The sequence below is a fragment of the Mesocricetus auratus genome, unplaced genomic scaffold (genome assembly GCF_017639785.1).
Source record: "Mesocricetus auratus isolate SY011 unplaced genomic scaffold, BCM_Maur_2.0 Super-Scaffold_100019, whole genome shotgun sequence".
In the NCBI taxonomy this organism is placed as follows: Eukaryota; Metazoa; Chordata; class Mammalia; order Rodentia; family Cricetidae; genus Mesocricetus; species Mesocricetus auratus.
This window is the reverse complement of record NW_024429200.1, coordinates 39,922,780-39,948,924: the sequence shown is the minus strand read 5'-3', so window position 1 is coordinate 39,948,924 and position 26,145 is coordinate 39,922,780. Positions and strand designations below refer to the sequence as shown.

At 34.8% G+C, this 26,145-nt stretch overlaps 1 protein-coding gene across 7 annotated transcripts in view; it reads right to left on the bottom strand.

Moving 5' to 3' along the window:
- The window catches only part of Sema3a (semaphorin 3A), a 454,628-nt gene that overhangs the window by 60,560 nt on the left and 367,923 nt on the right, over positions 1-26,145 (bottom strand). For all 7 annotated transcript variants that reach the window (XM_040728504.1, XM_040728502.1, XM_040728503.1 and 4 more), the window contains 2 exons: positions 21,019-21,112; positions 12,403-12,522 (listed from right to left, as the gene is read on the bottom strand). In XM_040728504.1, coding sequence (XP_040584438.1) covers positions 12,403-12,522; positions 21,019-21,112 — 214 coding nt within the window. The remainder of the gene's footprint in view (positions 1-12,402; positions 12,523-21,018; positions 21,113-26,145) is intronic.

Sequence of the window (26,145 nt, the reverse complement as noted above, 5' to 3'; positions counted from 1 at the left end):
GACTGCCCAGGCCTCCTAACTGACACCCACTTTCAGGATTCTCTAATTATAGAAACTACCAATGACCACTGGTATGTAATAATTTCATGAGAGAAACTGCCAATTAGTATATAACGGTTCTAAAACCAGTAATTATGCTTAGTCATTTATGATGTTGAAGTTTGTAAGAAATGAAGTCATAACATATTGTTTTAACTTTCCTTCATCCTTAATAAACAATCAATTTAATAAAAGAACACTGTGCAACAAGATGAAACAATTATATACTTAGAAACTTCTCTGTGTGTATAACTACAAATGTTGGTTATGATCCACTAATTTTTGTTTTCTGTGCTGATTTTAAGGCTCAAACACAGAAAGGACCACATTTTCTGTAACAGTGCAAGACACCATTTATAGAATGTCTGTTGAGTGGAAAAGAATGATATTTACCATTCTCTTCCATTTTATCCATTTCTTTCTGTTAAGCAATCTCCTTGCTGTGTTACAGTGTTTGCTCTGGATTTCATTAGTTTTTTTAATCTGATCAGGATTGTTTATCAGTGAAATATTATCTTCTAAAGTACGTAGTCATATTACTTACAGTTTCGCTGATTCCTATATTTTTTTTCAAACTAAAACCAATTTTCAGTTTCTCTTCTTTTTAAGCCATCTCTTAAAAATACTTACTAGGAAAGAACTTTGGGTACTTGGACACACATTAGCCTGGCTCATAAGCTGTATGTCTTTGCAATATTTGCTAGTCAAGTCTTGAGTAGAGTTTCTGATGTTTATTTGAGAACATGAAAATCAAATGGGTAAAGAAACTGTTTCACTAGAATGTATGTATCCTTTACTTTATGGGCTTATAATACATACAAAGGCATTTTGTAAACACATGCTGATGACCTAACAAAAGTGCTAATTTCTTCTTGGGTTCTTCACTTTCTGTGTGGAAGGCTGAGATTTCTTTTCCTCAGCTTTGCTCTCTTATAGCCTCAGTCCCTAGTGAGTGCACACTGCATGCAGAAAATAGAAGTCACCTAGAGTAACATAGTGGGGCCTAAAAAGTATAGAGCATTTACTTATAACAAATTATTTTTATAACATATATTTAACATTCATAAAAATATGGCAGTAACCAGGCATTGTGGAACTGGGAAAAATAGTCTATGCTAATACTTAAGGTAATACACCTAACTATATACAGATAAACAGAAATGCCACTGAAAGAGATGAAACTGAGTTTCAGGAAACTGAAGATACTCATTAAAAATTGATAAATAGTACTTGAAATGGATAGGTTAATCTCTTGCAAAAGTTCCTAATTTCCTATTAATAATGTAATTCTATTGCCTCTCAAATATCGTATTACATAGTATCTTAATTGTTTTTTACTGACAACCATATGGCCACTTATAAAATGGCAATCTGAGAAGCCTTGGGAATTAAGACTTGTTCCAATAAAGTTTCGCTATCTCTAACTCTCAGATGAAATACTTAAGTATATATGAAACCTAACTTACATTACAAATCTGGAGGTTAACCCTTCAGAAAATTTCATATCACAGTTCACCGGTATTTATTTCAACTTTTTATAATGTACATTTTGTTGTGAGATGTGTTTTTTACAGTTATTATGTAATTAGGAAATTGTGATCCATTAGGCATTATTGTTCCTTACCCCTTCTCTCATTTTCTTTCTTCACTCTCTTTTTGATTTGTTTTGGTTTTGCTTTTAGACTTTTCCCCAAATAACATAGTAATGTTCTTTAGAAACTTAATTTTTCTCTTATGCTTCCACATCCCAGGACCCTTTAAAGATCTCAAATAATTGCAAAAGTGCTTACTTACCAGTTTCTACCACTGTTTTAAAATGCTATCCCAGAAAGGGAATTGTAGGTCTGTGTTTGAGTGTCTCTTATATCATGCACTTGACCATGAGTTCAATACCAACACCATATAAAAAAGGGTTGTCAGAAGAAATTTCCTTTTCCTGTTAGTATCAGAATATTCTTTAAATAACAGACTTAATAACACCTTACCTGCAGAATATGATTTGAGGAGGAAAAATTATTTAGCACCTAATGTGTTGTTTCTAGACAGGACCAATCAATTGGGCAGTGCATTTTTATATAAAATTAAGATTATAAAATCAGTAACAAGGACCACTGTGGTCAAAATTTGTCAATACTCCATGACATGGCTTGCTTGCTTGCTCTTTGATGCTCCCTCTGAACATCATTACAAATGACAACACGGTACGCAGAATACGGTATGAGTTCTGAACACTCCGCCGTTGTTTCTTCTGTTCCTGATTCACCCAGACAGTATGCCAATGGCCTTCTAGACATGACCATTACTGTCATCTGAACAAGGAAGAAAATAAATGCAGGTACTACTGTAGAAACAAATAATAAAGTTTCTGTGTTTAAGACTTATGATTATGTAATCATGTTAGGCTTTTACAAGGTAATTATACTATAATTTTTATTATTTAGATACCACTACTTGATCGAAGTGGCCTGTACTCACATTTATATAAACTGTGAAGGGTGTGATATTATATTCTTCCTTTATTTTTAAAAGAAAATAAAGAGGAATAAAACAACAGGAAGACTCCATATGACAGAAGACTTTTCCTGACAGAAAGCACTATTTTGCTACTATATTGATAACCAGCATGTTTTATTTTCTGTCTTCAGAATTCATGCACTTGTGTGCATACACACACACACACACACACACACACACACACACACACACACACACACACACATCCAGAGTCTAGAATTATAGAATTAGCTATGGAGACCAGGCTGGCTTCTAACTCAGAGTAAAAAAATCTACATGTCTCTGCCTCCTAGATGCTGGGATTAAAGATTTGGGTTCTATGCTTTAGCTGATAGGTTTAACTGGTTCATTTTTTTTCTTAGTATGGCTTTACTAAATCTGTGGAAGTTTGACACCAGGTTGACATCAGCCCTGGAACTGCTTAACTTTTAGGACAAATTATACAAAAGTTCAGTAATTTGCAAATGGGTCATAAGACAGCATAGAAACTGAAAACAAAACTGTGCAATTTAAATATTATATGGCGAACTAAAGAGGCTGTGTAAAAAACAAAAGAAAAATTCAACTTGCTGTCACCAATTTTCTGTACACATTCTTGTTAGTATTTTATGGATATATAAAGAGGGGCTCTCTTTGATGTGGAAGCCCTAGAATCCTTTATAATCAGTCCTTAAGGGAACAAAAAAGAGTATTTGGCTAACATGAACGTAGACACATTTATACACACATTGAAGAGGAACAGTTTTGATGGCTCCCTTATGCTGTCAGCTCACATTAAATCCTAAAATAGTTATCGTTTAACAAATCATCATGTAAAATAATGAAGACTATGCTCCTAATGAAGCACATTGTGTCCTTCTAATTTATTAAATTACTCCAAGAAATTATAACTTGTATTCAAAGGGATAGCATTGTTTATTAGTAGACTATAAATAATTGCAATATCAAATGCATTCAAATTCAAATGTAACACACATGTATTATACAAAAGCCCGTGGGATAAGCAGTGTATTACTTATACTTGAGATAGAAGAGGCTTGTCTAATTCTTTCACTCAAATGATTGCTGAAATATTATACCTTGAGATGTTCCTTGTAAGAGCACCTAATATACATAGCCATACCTTAGTGGTATTGTCAGGAGAGCAATTTCAATATCCTTTCCTTGGATGGTAAAGGTTGGTAGGCTGATTGTCATCAAAATGTGTGGGCATTGTTAAAAAGAAATCCTACAGTCTCAGTCTAAGGAAAAGGCATTGGTTTAAGTCTTGACACTAGTTTCCTTGAGACAGATCACAGTGAAGCTTGTATTCAACGTGGTATGATGTATGGTGATTTGGTGCATGTAGATATTTTTCATGCACCTTCAGGAATTTTCCTAAGTTTTACGAACAAAATAATGTCAATGGCGACTAAATTTTGTTGGTTTTATTTATGTTTTGTGACTATGGTCACTTTTCTGAATGCATTATGTAAATTAATTAATCTACAACTTTCATAATATAAAACTGAGGAAAGTACATTTTGCTGTTAGTTTGCTTGTTGTAAAAGGAAGGGACATTTGCACGCAGTTTATGCCAGCTCCCTATCTTGCTCATCTAAGGCACAGGTGAAATCTCATCTTGAGAAACTCCCAGTGTCTTACCACTCCAAGGCTTATGGATGGATATCTCCTTGTATAAAAATTTAAAAATTAACTTATGTGAAACTAGAAAAAAATGGTTTTCCTAGAGTTATGCAGGCAGTCACCGTCTTCTCATACTAGACAATGTTAGAAGACTATAATTTTAATGGTACACTTAATTAGTATTATACACGTTAGAACTAAATTAATATTAAAAACAAATTTAAATTTGTCCCTTGTTTTTTATATTACCTTGTAATGTTGTTAAATATAACGTGATTTTATTGGCAGCTCTAACATACTAAGTGTTTCATATAACAAAAGTAGTTATTAAATAAAGAAGAATAGTTTGGGAGATCAGGAAAGCAATGCTATCTGAAACTGTCTTTGGTGCCATGTGTCGGGTGTGGAGCCTGTCAGCACCACTGTATTACAGCTTTTCCAGGATACTACATTCTTCTCCAGGTACCCACACAGACCACTTCACCCAGCCTCAGAGAAACAACATGGAACATTGCTAACTTTTCCTTTAAATCATGTGAACATAGAAGACATAGAGTGAATTCTTCCAGTATTCACATAGAGAATTATAGGGGGGCTTATATGTACTGATATTGTTTACTTGCAGGACTCATGAGGCAGATTCATTAGAAGGTTCTTATTTAATGCACACAGAACCATGCAGCTGGGTGGTACTGCATATGATAAATACAAACATGCCTTTCACAGTTTCCAAGACTCACAGTGGGGATGCTGAACATCCACTGGGGGAGTGCTAAAGGTAATAATAATAATAATAATAATAATAATAATAATAATAATAAACTGAGTACCAACCAAGTTGATTATGGTAACATTTAACAATATGGGAGTTATTTACAAGATAAACGACTTGGCAAACAGCAAACCGGGATTTAGCATGTTTTTAAATTATGATGTAAATTTTAAGAATGGGAAAACATTGTAATAGGTATAAGATAGCATGTTATGTAGGGAAATATCTATAATTCCTATTAGGCAAAGGAAATTATACATGGCTTAAAATGTTAGGTAAAATATAAAAAGAGATATAATGTATTTTATTAAGATAAAACTTAATTATCAAACATTTTATTTAGAATGTTTGCCGATAATATTTTTAGGCATAATTGTCTGGACTAAAATATATAAAAATAAAGAGAAGAATATATATCTCTGAATCATTATTTGACTCATTTCTTTGATTAGATTTTATAAGATACCTAAAGATTATACTTCAGGCACTAGTAGGATATTTGTATATTTTATCAAACTTGAAAAACAAGTTATTTTATATCATTTTTCATTTGAATATCATCAGGTCATCTTGATGGCAGTCAATACCTTATACTTTAAAAGCTCCTGAACTAAATTATTTGTGTCAAGCCTACACACAATATTCAGTAATATTGTAAACCTATTCCTCATATTCACGATTATTAGAATATAAAGTAGCCGTTTCTTATGAAACTGCCCACGCCATTAACGTTCAATGACATCAATTCCCCTCCTCCACATTTCTCTGGCTAAAATCCGTTAATTCCCCAGCCCCTGCTGTTGGGGATCTCCGGGCTCATCATACTTAACCTCTGCTGAGCCTTCTCAGAGGGGAATTTGTTTCACTTCATTCAGAGCTTCAATAGCTGAGCAAGCCACATGCAAGTAGGCACTGGTCTTTTACCCTGAGCACACTAATCTGATTGTTTTTCCACTCTACAAACCCTGGGTCAACAATCAAGCTGCTGCCAGAAACTAATTAATTTGCAAACGGGCTTCTGTCTTCACAGGGGGAAAGCTTTTGAGAGCCATGTCAGGGGGGCCAGTCACACCATGGTTACAGGCATTGTCATGGTATCTACTTCTCTGGGTAAATCTCCTGCTTTGCTGTGCACAGAGAATCCAGATTACCGAGTCAGCAGTATATCCCCATTGAGGCCCACCAGGCTCAGAATGCAATGACACTGGAAGAGGAAATTGGGACAGACAGGAGCAGAATTCATCAAACTGAGGCTAAATCAAGAGGCAGAGAAATGTGGAAAAAATGTGCAAGGGAAGGAAGCGGGCTTTAAAGAATTTTCTAAGCTATTATCTCATCATGTTTCGAAATTTTAATTAAAAACCTGACTATTTTCAGTAAACACAACACTGCATACTTTATTTTCTATTCTTAACGTTCTATGAGCTTGACAAGAAGTGATTCAAAATTGAACAATACATCAAATTTGAGAATGGTATTTTTTAGGCTATCACTCAAAATATTAAAATAACAAATCTTTAAAGTTTTATTTAGATAAGTTTTATAAAAGGTTGAAAACAAATCAATGTTCTAGCATATTTATGATAATATGTTAAGTTTTACTGCAAATTCCTCATCTTTATTGATTTATTCGAACAAAACTGCTTCAAAGTAAGAATACTAATGTATTGTGTGTGATGGCAATTTGGTGATGTTGCTATTTGGTAACTTTTAGTTCTTTAAAAGAAAAGCTTAGGGATTTTGTTGTATTTATCATCCTTTAAAGACTAGAACAATTTTGTAGTGTATATTTATTTATTAAACAGATTATACTATTGTGAAATATGTACTATTTATTAGATATATTTTTCTGGTAATCAATTCTTGAGAATTGTATAATAGGTAATTATGAAGGCATATCTGGCACAGACATGACTAAATACTCAAATTTAATGATAAATGTGTGAAAATATATCATTTTTTTATTCCTTATACTACACACTTTCACCCCAGTATTGCAAACAAAAATATGAAGAAAATTCTTTGAAGATGTTAATGAAAAGTTAAGAAGGACTTAATCTTTGCTATTGCTTCAGATATTTAAAGGAACTTTGCTGTCTCTTTTTAGTATTTTTAAATACATTTCGAAATTAAATTATAATTAAATCATTTTCCCCTTTCTCTTACTCCACAACTCTTATCATGTACTCAGTCCACTGTCACCCCCATGTCTTCCAAGTTCAAGGCCTCTGCCTCTTTTTTAAAATCGGTTTTATTTATAGATATATATATATACAATTTATATATGAATATATATGTTTAATATTCCTCAGTCACCATACACACAATATATATATGTATGTATATCACTATTATATGTATGTGCCTGTATTCCTAACTTTAAAAAATTGTTCAGTCAGAATAATGATAATTCTACTTGCATGTATGATTTTAAGACTAGTTCATCCCCAACTGGTCTAGCTATTAACATCACTATTCCTGCATGTAATATTCCTGCATTTAAGACTCAGGGAGCATCACGCAGGACAGATAAGATGGAAAGGTGGTAGGAGTCAAAGCAACAGAATGTCTCAGTGAGATTGCATCTCCTAAACATGTCACGGAAATTTCATCCTTAAGGTCTCAACTACATGAGTGCCTAACAAGACCTAAACAAGGACTAAACCAACAGGTATGCAATCATGACCGAGGAAGCTTCCACAGATCCAACCCTAGACAAAGAACTAAGGCAACATTCCCCAGGGAAGCCTCCTCCCATAGGTAGTCTCTGCTTTTCTTTCCTTTCTTGGGGGTAGGGGATCATTGTTTGTCTGTTTGTTTGTTTGTATTTTTAACTAAATGAATTATCAGCATCTTCTCATATAACCACAAAGTAAGGATGATGCAGATTCTTTCCCATAAAGGTCACAAAAATGCACTTATTTACTAATGCCACTGAAACAACACAAAATGAAATTGTGAAAAATCCCAGAATTACATGAAATAGGCTATTCATTTCTTTACTTATTAAAGAAAAAATGCAAATGGACTTCTGACATGGTTTATGTCTTCAGCTATGTTAGAATTAAAACTGTTTATTAAAAGTGTTTTACAGCCGATTCAAGATTGGGTCTCTGGTTCCAATATTAATATGTGCTCTTGCAGTTTATTTGAAGTCATGTTTCTTGGTTTTATTTTTCTGAAAATGCATCCTGTGGAGAAACTTGAATCTTTGGAGAATGTGCAATATCCTAGAACATGACCACAGAGGAAGTTATGCTGATTCCAATGAGGGCAGACCATCCTGGTATGACTGAGAGGAAGTCAAATGATGACTTGCATACCATTTCAATTATAGAAAAAGAAAAAAAGAAAACAAGTGGGTCAGTTTATCCACAGGCACGATCCTTTTAGGAAATTCCACTAAAAGAAAACAGGTCTTCCTGAAATGAATGGGAAAGCCTCACACTCCGGGCATGTAATTAGGTCTGTTTGTGTTTGCCAGGCCTTGGCTCTCTCAAGGATCCATGTGGTTTCTTTGTACCAAAGCCAGACCAGGTTGCCCTTTCACCCTCACTCCAGTCTGCCCTCTGTAAGAGGGAGCCCTACACATCTCCCCAATATTCCCTGGCCAAAGCAGAGTGCTAAAAGACACACCTAGCCAATAGGTAAACACTTGTGAAGGTTCACAATCTCTGTGCATCTTATGCCTGTTATCTGGCCGATTTCGTTTCATAGTAATCATAGGAAGTGGTCCGTATTATCTTTCCATCACAGATAAAGGTCAGAGTCTAAGAGAAACATCATTTTAATGCTGATGGATTTTCATTGAAATTATACAGCATTCCAGCATTAGTCAAGGACAAGAACAATGTAGAAAACAGTCTTCATCAAATTAAAAAAAATAAATTTGGGCTAGTCATCCATCTATTCTAATGAGTAGCTAAACGGCACAGTAACTAGATAGCCCACTAAATGTTAAGGAATGATTACTCTGAGAGCAGCGGAAATTTGTTTTCTAACCACAAATACACACAGAAAAAGTTACCTTAATTTCCAAATTATTAGAAGCTAAGATTGGAATTGAAGTTTAAAACTGTAACATATTGAGAGAGTTTATGAAGCACAGGGGAAAAACACGGCTTTTAGCACATGTCAAACTCATGCTCCACATGTCTGAAATGAGAAGTTATTTTAATCATCAGAAACTAAATTAGGGTTTGTTCAAAAACACGAGGACAGCTATTATATACTAATTTGTAAAAACATAGATTTAATATATTTTAATTTTTTATGTCAAAGAAATTTTTTCCAATTCTTTCTTATTCAAACTGCATGAAAAAGTTTATTGGTACTGTTATAAGTGTGTGTGTGTGTGTGTGTGTGTGTGTGTGTGTGTGTGCGTGCTTAAGAAAGTGTTAAAGTAGTGAGACAATGCTTAAAAACTCATGATAATTCAAGATCCAATTCCAGATAACTGCATTTTGGTTTTGCTTTAGCATGTGCAAAAGTTAAAAGTCACCTAAAATTGATTCTTAGTTCTTCCAAATAGGTGAATTAGTTGGGTAAATGAAGTAAGACATGTACCCCAATTAGTACAATAGTCCCGAAGACCCCTGAACAAATGTCAAACGGGGCAATACAATTGTATCTGGCAATAATGTTGATTCTATAGTCTATGCTGATGCCTCAAAACTCATTCATTTTATGCACGAATATGTAAACATTATGTTTCCCATTTTTTTCTGAAATGGTATATGATTTCTTAAAGCCTGCATTTCATGGTCCTCTGGTTCTGTCTTGAACACGCAGGCCAGGATCCCCACACTCAGAGCAATCTGGTTTCTGCACCCTGTCAGATGGAACCTTTCTGTTAATTTGGAAAAAAAAAATCAGTTCTCACATTTAGTGCTGAGAGACTGATAACCGAATTCTCAAATGAACCACACATTTTCAGAGACGAAGTACAGAGCTGCAGACAATGACTGTGTTTTTCCCACAGTGTAAATTCTTCAGAGTCAGCTGTCAACATGTGTGTGTGTGTGTGTGCAGCATGAAAGCAGCTTTGGCTTGATGACTCTTTCCTTAAGGCCATAAAAATGAAATGGATACTATACTCTCCTTTGTGTTCTCCCGTCTTCTAATCAGAGTTTGCCTCTCATGGACAGCGAGAGCCTGTACGACTCCCAGAGTTCTCAGTAGATCAAAGACCCTTTGTTCCTGAATAAAAAACAAACATTTTCTCTCCCACACAAATATTTCCATTTGAGAACAGACCAGATAGTGATGTTAAACAGGGGTTTTCCCTACTATTTTTTCACCCCCCTCCACAAACCATGCTAGCTTGAATAACTGGTGGTAGTCTACAGTCCTCCCCACACTTTTCGAGTTTTAAACCTGCCCTTTTCATCAAGTCATCATTTCCTCTGTTCATCACTGGGACTCGCAACTTCTCCGAACACACAGGAATGACTATATTTCCCGTGCTGCTAGTGCAGTGGAAAATTGACTGTATATCTTATGCCCATTGATTACTATGGGGCTTACTCAGCCATGAATGATCTTCCTCATTTTCTGTATCGAAAACAACAAGCAGTAACTGGAGCCAGATTTGAAAGAAGTTTGGGAGATCAAGAAGTAAGGGAAGCAGAGAAGCAATTGCTCTGAGAATATGATCATGCGTAGTGGAAAATACTGCGGGGCGGCTTCTAAATGGAGCTGGATGAAAAGTCACAGACAATCAAGGCTGGACTTCGAAGAGGGTTATGTAATAGAGTGGTGGAGTAAAGTTCAGTTGAAATCAGTTAACACTGGTGAAAATCTGGAGGAAAAAGAGTGGCGGGCAGACAGTGAACTTGAGCATACATAAAAGAAGTACTTTGCAAAGGACAATGGACCAAAGTTTCAAGTCACAGGAAGATATCCTGGCAAAAAGAGAAATGTAAGAGTGCAGGATAGATGACTCGGTGTTAAAGGGATTTTTGTGGTTTCTGCTAAGTGTGATAGCCTGAGTTTGATTCTCAGCTCTCACATGGTGGAAGAAGAAAACAAACTCCTTCAGGTTTCCTGATTCCAAAGAGCACACAGGTTGTGCATCTTCATACATGCCACCTGTATATACATACACACGCATACATACACACACTATAAATGGTAAACGAAACACAAAAGAGATAATAGCAAACAAGTATATGTAAATTGTGTAATTTAGGGAAGAAGCAATTCAATTAAGAAAAAAAACGGCATGAAGATCACATGACTTGCGATGAATTCTGTGTCTCTGTTCCTAACCTTACGAAATAAAGGTACAACTAGAAGCCTTGTCACAGGAGGAAGGATATGTGAACGGGGGTGATCAGAAGTCTATTTTATGCTCTGAATGATCACTTTGAAGAAAGATACTGATAAAAAATTATTGTAAAGACTCCACATTCCTCTGAAGTTTCACTGAGATCTGAAGACAGATGTCATTTTTTTAAAAAATAGACAAAGGGATCATAGAAGCAAAGATAAGGGCTTAGGACTTCCCCCCCAAAAGTGCTGCACATGTTTGGAGTAAAATAGGCCAGCATCCTTCGGAGACTGTAGATGAACACACACCATCAACTTATACCAGTTAAGGAAGTTTGTAGAACTATGTACAACTCCAAATATGGAACATTAGGAACAGGCAACATTTTTTCTTGTGATTGAGAAAGCATAAATAAAACTGTATATTAAGTCATAAAAGCTACTTTCATAATATCATGATAAATATTTGATATTATGAAAGGATGATTTATAATCAAAATCTCTGTGCTTATTTAAGCTTGCATGTTTTACACATTTTATGTAATGCTAACATGATGTAAACACTAAGAAAAATGAGAACAAATTACAAAAAGTACCTACTTCTCAAGCACTTGACATGTGGGAGATAAAGATCTTATAAAACTACAGTGGATTAGGTACATGTAGGTCTTCATCTCCTGGCCTATAAAATGAGATGGTGGTCAGTTTTTTTGTTTTGTTTGTTTGTTTGTTTGAGAGATGTAAGAGTCATTTGAAAGTTTGAAAGCACTAAAATGCAATGTACTTAGCAGGGAATCACAATTTTGGATGTCAAGTCTTGGAATAGCTCTCTCAAAGCAATGACCAGAGACATGGGGGAAAACTATTGCTGTCCCTGAAGTTTGTTGTGGTGTCCCTAGAAGACAGTATCTGTTTCCATTGCCTCTCTTCCGCAGCTTCGGGCCAGATCCTTTCTTTCCGTAGCTGGCTCCTGAAAAACTTCACATTTGGCACAAAACAAATATTTCCTCAGTTTTTAATCTTCTTTTATCTTTCCCCAAGTTTCTCACACCCACAGCTGTGAGGTCATTGCCATTATCTTAACAGCCAACTGAATCTAGAATAGCTGTATGTCCCACAAAAGGAAAGGTTTCCAGGGGCAATATGTGTTCAGCACCTGTGTGCTTGCACGTACAACCTACCATTGAGCCACCGCGAGTCATGCTGCTCAGTCCTGATGGGGTGGTGGTGCCCCAGCGTTCGGAAGATAGCGAAGTCTCGGCCCATGAAATCAGCTGCGGTTCCTGAGTACAACTCACCATCTGCGTTGTGACAAAGAGAAACCAGTTCCATATTATTTAGCTGAAGGGAGGCAAGAAGAGCGAAAGAGTAGCAATATAACCTTCATGTTACAACAAATGCGATTTCTGTCATCATGCAAACCTATTTGTATTCTTCCCTGTGTCCTGGAAGGAGGGTCCTATCAAATGGTCATTCATGTGTTACTCATTCAACAACAAGTCTGATTCAGTGAAGACAGCTAAACATGCAACTTTATTATTTTCCTCACTGGTGAAATTACAACATACGAGAGTAAAAGCTGTATTCACTGCACAGTTTGCTTTTACATGTGTTAGCCTCTTATGGCTCAAATAACCTTATTTTGAAGGATGAGATGTAAAATAAGTTATGTTTGTAACTTATTTAATGGTAATTAAACATTTGATGAACCATTTTCCAATTGTATCTGATTAATGAGATTTTATTATAAAAAGTAATATTTCCTTGAGTTTTAAAAATTTAATGCTTACATGTGCGTTGGTGTGTGTGTGTGTGTGTGTCTGTGTGTGTCTGTGTCTGTGTGTCTGGTGCAGGTACACATTGTGTGTGGAGACCTGCAGCTGACCTCAGATGATGTTTCCCATTGCTCTCTACTCTGCCTTTATTGAGGTAGGTCTTGCTGAATCTGGAGTTTACCAATAGCTCTCCTGACTCTGCCCACTGTGTGCAGGGATTCCTGGCAGCCCTTGCAACCTTGGCATTTTTATGTGGGTGCTTGGAAAACAAAAATCTGGTTTCTTACTTGCCCTGCTATTACCTTATCGACCCAGCTACACACCAAGCTTACCATTTATTTTTTAAAGCTTCCAATATAGAACATGTCTCAAACTGGCATAAGGTATTGTAAAGCCCAACCTATACCCACAGCAGGCCTTCAGGTTTAACCAAACGCTTTTTGAAGAATAAGAAAGTCTGGAAGACTCAGTTTGAACCCACTGAGTTCTCTATCCCATTGCTGTTAGTGCTTTGCTCCTCAGTTATAGTTTGATAATGGAAGCATCATTACCAGGAGGTAACAGAAAAAGCACAGACGAGAATCAAAGGACAAGAAAGAGAAGTTACATTGAGAGCAAATGCCATTCTGTGCTTGTCTGGAACCCAGGCTCGGCCTCGATACTTTCCAGTGATCTCATTCACTTCTGTCAACTTCCCTGAGGGAAAAATAATGTCGCCCCTGTTTTACATTCAGGAATGCCAATGCTGTTCAGCTTAATAGTTAGAGAAGCTGGGGTGAAGGTTCAAATCCAGTCCTATTTAATTCTAAGGCTATTATGCTAAAGTATACCACCTTTCAATTAAATGAAGTTTGCAAAATTTATGTCTCCTGTCACTGAGACAGGAAGCACCTCAGATTCTTTCTTCTAGGTAATATATAATCACTTAACTTCTTAGAGTTAATTGCTGTATTTACAAAGCTAAACAACTAAAAGGATAAGATATGCTATTCTACTAATAACTCACAAGCTGAAAACAATAATGTTTCTGATTATTAGGAGGGTCATTATTCTCATAATCATTAACTTGATTTGTATGTGGAATAAGATTGTTTTTAATTTAAATAAAAATTAATTAATTAAAAAAGAAAACAGTCATGAAGAGAACACAGAAACCAAGTTAAATACATATAGCTCTTTCCCCATATACTTTTATATTATATAAATGTAAAATTGTCAGTCTTCAGATATAAGGGCTTTTGGCATATTTTGTTACTAGTATCACTTACATGTTATTCTTTAGTTATATATTTAGTTTACGCTTACATTAGCTTTGCAACAAACTAATATTCTCTAACCTGAATCAACTGATTCAATGGAACTTTGCCTTTTGGAAGTTTTGTGTGCTGTTTGGTTGAATTGTATTTTTTGTGACACGGTCTCACTACAAAACCCTGGCTGACCTAGAATATCTTCTGTAGCATAGCCTGGCCTTGAGCTCGTGGATCCACCTTCCACTGCCTCCAGATTGCTAGGATTAAAGTGTGCAGCACCATGATCAGTTTACTGAAGTGTTTCATGGACTTTGAGGTGGCTGCAGAACATTGGAGACTATGCAAAGGAAAAAGAATCACTTTAAAACTGCCTATCCTTTTTGGTAAATGAACATAAAAACTGATTATTTGCTTTAGATTGCTGTGACTCAAGATGAACTAATTATTAGTTAGTCAGAAATGTATTACAAGTTGCTAATTAAACTAACAGTACTGCTAAGAGTATTCGCAAGCCATTTTACATATGGTATCTGTGGAATTCCAAAGTATCTTGTTCTTTCTTTACTTAATGAAATGTTAAGTGTAAACATAACTTTTTTCTCATAAATGCCAATGCCATAATATTTTTTGCCTGACAGAAATCCAGAACTACTATACAGAAAGTGCTCATTCATTTCAAAGGCTTTTGGAATATTTAAATGCTCATTGATATCTTATAATTTATCTGTATTTAAGCATTTTAATATTTTCATTAAAATTAAAATCTTAAACTTTACCAAGTAGTGGTAAATACATATCACATATTTTTTATGATCAGTGAGAATAAGAGGACGGCAGTTAAAATTTCATGTGACAGGTTGGGAGGGATGACTCAGCAAGTAAAGGCTAGGCTCACAACCAAAAGGTAGAAGTTGTGTGTGACAACCTCTAGAAGCTGACCTGCCATAAACCCGGAGAGGATATGACATGCTCTCTTTGTCTTGACATTTCCGTAGTATAAAACTGTTTTTTGAACTTTGGTGCTGAGGAAGCACATTATGTGATGAAAATCAAGACAGGTGAAAATATAACTACAAACAGATGATCTGCACCATTTAATGCAAGTTAATCACACCCTACAGGTAGCTGCATCAGATATGGTAAATAATATAATGCCATGGTCATTCTTTTTTTGCCAGCTAGGTCTTAACAGTAAATAAAATACAGAATTGCTGCCTCTGTTACTTATAAATGACACAGAAGAGAATTGAGAAGCCAGTAACAACAAACCTCTCTGGCTATAGGAAGGTTTGGTTCTCTTACACATTATCTGGGTTATATTATTTTTCTTGTTCACTGTTAGGCAAGGATGAAAAAATCAGCATCAGAGGAGTCTGGGAAAGAGACTGATTTTCTTTCTATTTTACAACAGATGGGAAAATTGTTTGGACAAAGCAGGAGAGCCCAGTTTTTTATTGGGAAGACAATTACATTTAAAATTTGACTTTTGAACAAATGAGAGGCTGAGGTTTGGGTATCAGTTGCTCACAGTCATGGAAAATCACCCTTCACCCAAATATTACGTTTTGCACAATACAGAGTTAGTTTTTTGAACTGGATGATACCAGATAATTGTCAGGAATAACAGGACGAGATCTTTTCTTGCCCATTCTCATTGTCAGTAGCCATTTCTCATATGAGGATTCTTATCATGGGTGATGGTTGCATAGGAAAAGTAGCATAATCTCTTTCTTATTTTGGCTGATAGTCTAGTTGGCAAAATATCCTATGCTTACTTTTTTGGTTATTGTTGTTAGGCAGAAATATAGTATCTATCCCTTGCCTGTGTCAGTTAAAGCATTTGAACATTTCTAGAAAGTACTAAAGTTGTGTCATAGTTTGTGGCTTTCTAAATATTCTAGGTATATTTGATTTTACATAATGTGAAGTAGCTTGATGGACCTATTTTGGTGAAACAGGTAAGTATAACAGTGGCAACAGAATTCTACTAATTGTAGTTTTCTAATGCCTTAGGTCATTTATGAAGTCATGAAATAAATGTTAAATCTTTCACATAGTCTTAATACGTTGTTTTTGATACATGCTATTGAAAATATGAAGTGATATATATACACACATACATATATATGTATATATACATATATATTTTTTTCTGTTTTGAATGGCAACACTGTTGATACACACTCTTGAGATCTCTATGTACAATAAACCACTGGTGAAAGAAAAATATGAAAATGTATTCACTTTTAAAAAGTTGAAGGTTCAGTACCATACTCAAGGTTATGGATACTTTGTCTAACCAGCAACATCTTAAAGTATTTCTTTAGAGAAACAGCACATAGCAAGGTTGATGACTCAAAAATAATACATTAAATGATGATTACATAGTGCTGACAGATATAACTAAGTTGTATAGAATGCACCAAAACCCAAGGTGACTATTTGAGTACACATCCATTCTGTCTTAACTGTAACCTTTATAACTGTGTCTAAACAAAGCCTAATTTGCTGGGATGAAAGAAAACAGCTTTGTGAGGCTACATCCACCATGGTTGAGTTCCCTGAGAGGCAATGACTAAAAACAAACGTTCACATGCACTCTAGAATTTCTGTTCATAGCTCAAAATGACGGAACAATGTGGCTTAGGTCAGCAAATGTCTTGGATTACAATTCCTAAGTAGGGTGTGGCGAGGAGAAACTGAAGAAGGAAAAACAAATTTCCTGATGAAATTGCTGCCTTTTTGGACCAGGTGAGGGGTGTGGCATAAATGAGAGCAAATATAAAACAAATGTAAAGACCAGGCTATTATGTTGTTAACACCTTAAGTAAATTCTACTCACAGAACAGTGGGTAATAAGAAGCAGCAGAAGAAAAGTTAATCTCTCCCTGCTTTCCATATCCAGCCCACACTGCAGGAATAAGCCCCATTGTTCAGTGGTGGGACACAGAAAGTGTACACCACTCTTCTCTCCTGGCCGTGGTCTATACAGCAACACATGCATACAGAGTTTGTCCCATATATTGTTCTCTTAAAGCTGATGGCATTTCTGCAATGATGGGGTCACATGGCACAATTTTTAAAACATAAAATATATAAGGTACCAACTGTGCTTCCTAGCTTCCTCATAGGCAGATGTCATCATTAGTTTCTGTTAGTTCCAACTTCACATAAATACTAGAAGTGCACACACACTCAAACAGAAGCACTCTGTTATGCTGCATTATGTAACTCTTGCAAGAAGCTGGTAGAATTAGCACAGCATGCTATTTTATATATCTGAGGCTCAAAGAGTTCAAATAATCTCCTTAGTTATATCTAGTTATTTTAGGGAATACTTTGCCTGTTCTTATACCCACTGAAAGAATTCTTTTTGGTTTTTCGAGACAGGGTTTCTCTTTATTGTTTTGGAGGCTGTCCTGGAACTTGCTCTGTAGACCAGGCTGGCCTTGAACTCACAGAGATCCACCTGCCTCTGCCTCCCGAGTCTTGGAATTAAAGGCGTATGCCATCAATGCCCAGCTGAGAGAGAGTTTTCTTAAAATGTCAAATTATGTTCTTTCCTGAAGCAAGGCAAAGTTCCAGCTTGAAGATATACTCCTGAGTGAAAGCCTGCACACCTTTGAAATAGACCTCAGAAATATCTCTTCTTGATGGGATATTTCTAAACTATTAGTGTTGCATCGCCTGGGAAAAGATTTCAATGAGAACAAAAGTTGCTCTCAAGTTGACTATTCCTTCATACCATGAAAATGTGACTTACTATTTAATTAGCATGGAAAGGACTATGTTTTATTCTTGTGCTCTGTTCACACCTGGTATTTATACTGAGCAGGGGAGCAAATGCTATCTTTAATAAGGATATTTTAACAAAGTTGAAAATTATGTGCAGGTGGAAAGACTAGGAATACTTTAAAAATAAATTCTGCAGTACTTTTATTATTTTAATATATTTCCAATTTAACTTCATTAAGGTGACTTGAAAAATTTCGAGGATGTGCTTAGATTTGGGCACTTTTGTTAGCTATGCGTTGGGCAAGGGAAAAACATCTAATTGTTTATAGTAAACATTTAATAACACATGACATTTTTCAAAGAGGTTATACTAACTCTCACAGTTTGTGTAAACTAAATTTTTAACTGTCTGTTGGTTTTTAACATTTACTATCGATTGGAATAGCTTCATACTGGCATTGCCAAGTATTACAACTGCCTTCTGTTAAGATCAATTCACAGATGTTTTGAGTAGAACCTACATTTTGAGAAAGGGGTGGCCTTAGACTTTCTCTTTTATGTGCTGAAATGAGGAAGAATCCTCAAATTATATGAGAAGGTAGAACTTCCATGTGGCTATCTTCTCAAATATACATTACCTCCTGTGTTTCCAATGCGGTTAGTGCTCTGTATTCAAAAGTTTGGTTAATGTACAAAATATTTATGTCCAAAAGAGCCATAGAACTAGTGAGCATTCATGTTAAAGCAGTATAAATGAAAATGTGCAAAAGGCCAATAAAAAGGATTTTATGTACTGTGAGAAAGAAAATTGTAATATAATGCCAAAACAACCAACCACAACAAAGAATGTTACAGCTCTAGAATTAAAATGGTGTTGCCTGAGCTACAATGATAGATAGGTGGATAAAGACACTTGCCACCAATCTGTCCACCTGAGTTCAATCCCTGGGACTTTCAGAGTGGAAGGGAGAAGCAACTCCTGAAACTGTCCTCTGACCTCTGCACATAGCTGTGGTGCTTGTTCACTGACATACCCCAACACATTACATAGATAAAGAAATATTTAAACTTTTAAAATGTCATTGGGGATATTTTAAGGGATTTTTTTAGCCAAATATGGAATGAGCTGTTGTTAATTCTGCATGTTGTTTTAACGGATTCAGAACTAATTTATTTGGCTTTATTAATGAATGCTTCATTGCTCTGAAAGTTTTGGCCACATCTTGCTGTAGTGGGTATGTTAGGTCTGGACTCTCAGGGAAAGCATGCATTTCTGAAAGGTCTCTGTTCCTTCTCAGGCACATATCCTCTTGCTGAACCTCACTCATCCTCGTCTCCTTTTCATCAACCTATACATCTTTTTCAAAGAAATCCTAATACAAAACCAAACTTAGGGGTTTCTTTTCCTTCGTGGACTTTGTGTGGTTGCATACCATATGAGCTATGTAATACCGACTGTCATCAGACTTTCTCAGTGGAATAATAAAATAAATAAGCAAATCCCTTTTGAGGAACATACCACAAACTAGCGCAGCTTTAGACACACTTTTACAGACTGCTTTTTGAGTAATATTTCTCATTTTTAGTGTGCAAGTTAAATAAATACAGAGTACCAGTTAGAACAAGGTGTGATTTATCCTCATGGTTTAAGACAACTTTTAAATTTCAGCATGTATGCATGAGGAAGGCATGCACATGTAAACACTAGGATACCCATGAATAGGGAAATTATACATTTGCTAAGTATGCAGCTTTTCTTCAAGTTTAAAAAGTCCTTTGTAACGTGCTTTATAAAAGGACAAAATGGACTAGAATTGTTAGATTGAGAAGCTCTAGAAGAGGTATTTTATACTGCAATGTTTTATTCTAAATGGATCAAAGATTAGTGATAAAGTAAATACTGGAAAATAATGGATATATAACTCTGTGTCTAATTCGGTTGTCTCTATGACTAGAGTTTAATTTTCTTGAGTATAAAAATATTTTTACAAGAGAAAAAATGAAAAACATCATTAAACTCATGCAAAATGAGCTAAGCACTAAGTTACCTTTAAAAATTCTAAATTTGGATGTCTGAAAACTTTCATTTTTTTAAATTTCAACATCTTATGGAAAAAGTATAGCAATATAGTATTGTTGGGTTGTTGATACATTTAACTAAAAAGGCACAAATAATGAAAAATATTAAAAGGATACAAAAATGTAGAGGAAGGTTGGAGTAAAGAAGAACATATTCACGAATCCATACTTTTAGCTTTTATTTAATTAATCACAGTTACTAATAGGTAAAAGACTAAATTTTCTTCACCATTCAGTACTGACTAACATTACTTCTTCTATCCCCCTACTTTTTCCTTTTCCCTGTAAGTATTCTCCAAGCCTCTGCAGTGGAGACAAACGAGAAAAAATGAACAAAAGAAAGAAGGAAGAAAGAAAAGTGATGAGCATAAAGGAAATAACAAGTCTCCCAAACCATTATGACAGTGTTTAAGCAAAGAAGATGCTAAAACCAGAAAATATGATGACACAGTATTTTCCTTAGGCTGGCATATATAACAAGATACTCCAGTGAGTCAACCAAAATACACCAAGGATGTCTCTACCAACAATACCACTATTTGGTTTTATCATGACTAAGAAGTTGTCCTAATGTTGAAACAGTGGTGTCTTGAAGGGCAAATCTCATGATATGCTGAATGCCATTATTTCTTAATAATATTCCAAAATTTTATTTGATTTTTCATCAAAAAATAAAATCACACTTACAAAAGCAAAAATTAAAGTTTAACAAAGACTGTAAAATGAGACAATTAAACTATTTCCTTAAACATGAATCAGTTCAAGTAGGAAAATCACAATCAACAATTAGTGATGTCTTGTATTTCCTTTAAAAAATCACTTGTGAACAGCACAGCAGATGTTCTCCTCCTAAATTGTAAGAATAAGAATTATAAATCATGGCAGGTAAAAGGAAGGGGCCACATTGACACTGGTTATAGCAGATTTGTTATGTAGTCGATCACTGGCTACATACCTATTAGAAGAGAGGCCGTCAGTAGTTTGGGGTCATAAGGACTCTTCCCACGACCATTTTCAAAATGTGCATCCTGCAGTTTAAAAATGTTGTCCTGCAGATTAAAACAAAAGAAAGTTTTCATTTATTTATAAAAGAAGTGTTTCCAGTGTGTCGATAAATCAAAGAGAAGTTGAGTATTCATATCCAACATAGAATACTTTAATAAATTGACTGAAAGAGATAATATTGGCCAAAAAGCTACTTAGTTTGAGGTTTTGGGGGTTTGTTTGTTGGTAGGTGTGAGCATGCTGCAAGAAAAAGATACTAATGAAGGCCAAAGAACAGTTTTTGTTATGGTAGAAATAAGGTAACTTTTTGATTTTTTCAAGTATGCCAAGGAAGATCTGTGTAAATGGCTCTTAGGGGATACAATTTAGGTTTATATGAAATGACTCAGTTTCTTCCTTTATAGAGAAGAAGAATAACAATTAAATCACATTTATAGATAATTTCTATCATATTTTCAGAATACATAATCTATTAAAAATACTTATCTACCACATTAAATTCCCCTTCTCTGTTTTCTGTGCAATTTACATGCTTCTGAAGTAATTTACTAGACTTCATTATCTATTAAAGGTCTTGGAATCCTCCTTATTTCTCTACAGGGGAACCACTAGGCTTTGTGGAGTGGCATCCAGGGAAGAGCAAACACTTTCTTTTAACACGTAGGTCATCATCTCTTTGGGGATGTCAAGTACCCAGATACACAAACAAACTTTTAACTACATACAGAAATATGTTTAATGTCCCAAGGTGGCATATTTATAATAGACACGCATGAAATCAAAACCTGATATGTAGGTCATAGATTCATGGCTATGAAACCTCTGTTAGAATGTATCATACTAGATATATGTAACAGTTGAGAAAACTTTGGAGTATTTCTGGCACTCTACTGACATGGGTGAGCTGGGTATTAATTAGGTCAGAATACGTATGCTTTTTTTTTTTCAGAAGCACATTAACTTGTCTAAAGATTGAAATAAAATAGTGATGTTGGCAATTTTTTCTACTAATCACATAAAAGTATTTTTTAACATAATAGCAAATGATATACATTTTATGCTTAATAAGCATTGCTTTAACATTTAATATTTCTGATGGAGCTAATGGCAGGGTTTCAAATTGTAACTCTTAGAACCCATTTTGGATTGCAGAGAAAAGTGCAAAAGACAGGAAACCAGAGGTATTCTGCAGTTTCATTATAGTGGCCATGAATTACCTGCATTGCCTTTTCTTTTCATTGATTAACTACTTTGTATCAACTGTCCTCTAGCAATGATATCTCTTTAGCTTTGTCCTAAAATTCATACTGAGCAATAATTTATGGGTTTTCTCAGAATTGTGCAGTTATAGTGGGAATGTTGAGGATCCAGGCACCAAGCCCGACTTGGCAAATAATCAGATGCAGATTTTCTGTGATCATATCTTATTTCTGAACCACTGGACCCAAAAAATCAATTTTAATATGAATATTCCACCTTAAAGTTTTATCATGAAAATTACTGGAAAAATTATGTAAGGAATCTTAATGCAGAAAAATAACAGGCTATATTTTCTTTTAATGCTCTTCATATGGTCACTAAAAGAATATGCATTTTTATAGTGAGTTGATATTCATATAGTTCAATTTCTTGATGTTATATGAAAGAAGTACTACACTACTATTTAATCATGGTTACATAAATCACCTGATAGTTAACATGATGTGAGACTCAATACAAAAAGTACAACAGGAAAATTATTGACTTACACTGATGAAGACATAGAAGGTCTTAGAAGCAACAGTTTGATTTCAAGTATTTTTAATAAAATTAGGATATGGAGGACAAAAAAGGTTATTTGAGAGTGTATATCTATGCTTAAACCAACAACACACAAATAAAATAAAATACTATAAATGAGAAAGTATGAATATTTGTTCAAAATTGGAGGAAACCCTGGGAGAAGTAGAAAATGGTACAAATGCTATTGTTACTTTTATTCACAGATATTTTATTATACCCATAAACATTCTGAAAGACATAATGTCTGGGATCATATATCTAAGTTAATCAGGCAATGTTAAGGTAAAGAAAGTGAACTTCCAATGTCATGTAGTATTTGATTTACAAAGTAAAGGATTAAACTCCAAAGGAAGAGAGGTTAAGCATGTCAGTCATGGTTTAAGAGGTGACCCTTGGTCATGGTTTCAGATAATATACTCAGAATTTGCTTTGTTTTGCTTAACTACATAAATTAATACTAAATTAATCACTCCTCCGGCTGACAAATTATGTTTCCTCTAAGCATACTGCTACTTAAATTTCAGAATGTATCCTATACAAATGTTTCTGTTCTTATAGGATTCTACAGTGCTACAAAACACCTATAGTTTTTTTTTTACCAGCCCAGTGAAATGTGGTCATGGAATATGTATCTGCTTTCTACAGAGAGCGGTATATAAAATTACTTGCATATACATACTTGGAGCGTAAAATTTCATACCCATTACTCATAGAAATGAGTTTAAAGAGGCTAAAATTAGGCAAAATGGCTATTACTTGTGGCCCTGCCTTTTGCTAGCTTTGAACAACAGGCAAGAAATTAAGCCTTTCTAAAAGTTAGCTTCATCATCTGTAACAGAATAAATCTCATTTTAATGTAAAAATATGTTGTTGTAGTATATAAAGTATAATTTATCCTAAAACAGTTCCTTTTTTACTAAGTAAGAAGGACAAAGAACATGAAGTTGAGTGACTAGGGAGCAGGGGTTATCTGGAAGGAGTTGTAAGGGGGAAGAATTTATTCAAAATGTAATGTTTACAAAATTTTAAATATTTATTAAAAATGCATCTCTCAGGCTGGAGAGACCATTCAGTTGGTTAGCAAATCATACTGTTCATGCAAAGAACCCATGTTCATTTCCCAGTACCCACCTATCAAACAGTCCACCTATAAACTCCAGGTCCAGTTAAACTTATTTCTCTGGGCACCAGCACCTACTTGCAATTATACAAATTTTCATAAATTTATGCATAATCAATTTTAAATGAGATAAATATTTAAATTTGTAAATATTTCCCTCTAGCATGTTGGATACATTTAGTGCTACTGTTTCCATTTTCTGATGAGAAAGACCTATCAATCTTAAGATGATATTTAATTACTGTTTACAAATTCTGTCACAGTATAAATGTGTGTTAACTTCCTGTATATATGTAATAAATCACTCAGTACATGGTTACTCTATAGTCAGAAAGCCTTTGATAATCTGGTTGCTACCCAATGTTTTTTTGCTTTACAAAAATGTTAAATAGATTACATATGAAAATAGTAAGACTAGTGATCCCAAAGTCTGTGGGCATAATTAAAGTTTAGATTCTTCAATTTACTTGTGCTGAAATAGTTATTCATATTTAGCAATACATGAACTCACTGCATGGGCTCTAATTGCTTTACCAGGCACTACACAGATCACGTAAGTTATTGTGCTATATTTTATTACACGATTGCATCAGTTTTCAACGACTATTTTTAGCTTTCAAGAGTACTCTTTCTCCTTTGTCTTTTGGATTTCCTGAATATTACTAGCCTGGTGAGGTAAGGCATTAGAGGAAATAATAACTGTGCTAATGTCTACTCCAAAGTCTTATAAATTAGAAACCGTTACTGACATCATGGCAATAAATTTCTTAAATCTCAATCTTGTCCAAGTAATAAATTTCTGCAATAATGTTACAATTTAAGTTATTTTATTTAATCATTAAAACACAAATGATGTTTTTAAAAATGGAAGACAAATAAAACCTGCTTGCATGATGAGGAATGTCATTTTGTTGGGTGGAATTACATAACACAAAACCAGCACTTTAGACAATTTTTAACGAACATATATTCTTCAAGCTTCCTAAATTTCTTTTTCCTTCTTCATTCTTTCTGAAGCTTCCCTGACTCTGCAATGATACTGTGATCTCCCTTGAAACCCCTTCCCTCCTTCTTCACACACCATGTCACAATCCCACCATGACCTTTCCTTAAGGATTGATTTCAGAAGTCACTTCCTAAGAGAATTCTTTATTGGTTTTTTGCAAGTATGTTTTATTAGCTGTGGGCATTTCTCAGTTAACAATGGTATACAGGCAGTGATTGGATGGGACAAACCTGCGGACTTTAGGAAAGACCTAATATAATAAGACTTTATAGGAAATATTACGTCATACTGTGCTTTGACAAAGGAGTTCCTTCTTGGATCAATTTCATCCAGAACTTACTGTTCCTAAAAGGGTGACTACAATTAACACTGTGCAACAGTGTACATCCACGACACACGTCTGCTTCTCTAATTTATATATATTTAAAATAGGAAATCTTCCATTTCTCACTGGCATTAGTCACATTTCCAATGGTCCACAGTCACAGATGGCTTGTGCATGCAGTACTGCGAAAGCTATCTCTAACAACATCAGTTTGCTGACTAATGAACCCTTCCTCTTAGTAGCAAAGTATAGAGTTGAGCATTCTTAAATTTTCTTGGACAGAAAAGTTGACATCAGCCGCACATGACAACATCTTCAAGGAAGGATAATAGTGAAAACATTAGTTAAGTAAGTTTTATTTTGTTATAGGAAAGAATTGGGCTATATAATAGTCAACTTAGTACTGACAAATAAACTCACATCTGTTGCTTTTTGAATTTGTCATTCTTCTACTTAGAGTCTCAGTCTCTTAATTAACTTCAACCCAGCTAGACACAACTTCAAAATCTAAAAACTGATGCAATCATGCAATAGTAGATGACACAGTGACTTACATGATATATGCGTAGTGTCTGCTAAAGTAATTAGAGACCATGCAGTGAGATTTGAGCTTATGTATTGCTTAAAATTAAGCAGTAAACTTGTTACTTAAAATTTAGGTTGAGATACATAGTTCATTATATTCCACTAAGTTTTGCATGGAGGGAGCAGATTCTTTTTGGAAGTTGCATAACAATCTAGGCACATCTTCCTTTGCCAGGTTTTATTTTTAACCTTTATCTTCAATGATAACTCATTCTTTTTCATATTAAATTCTTTTAGGTGAGGTACAGATCTTGCTATA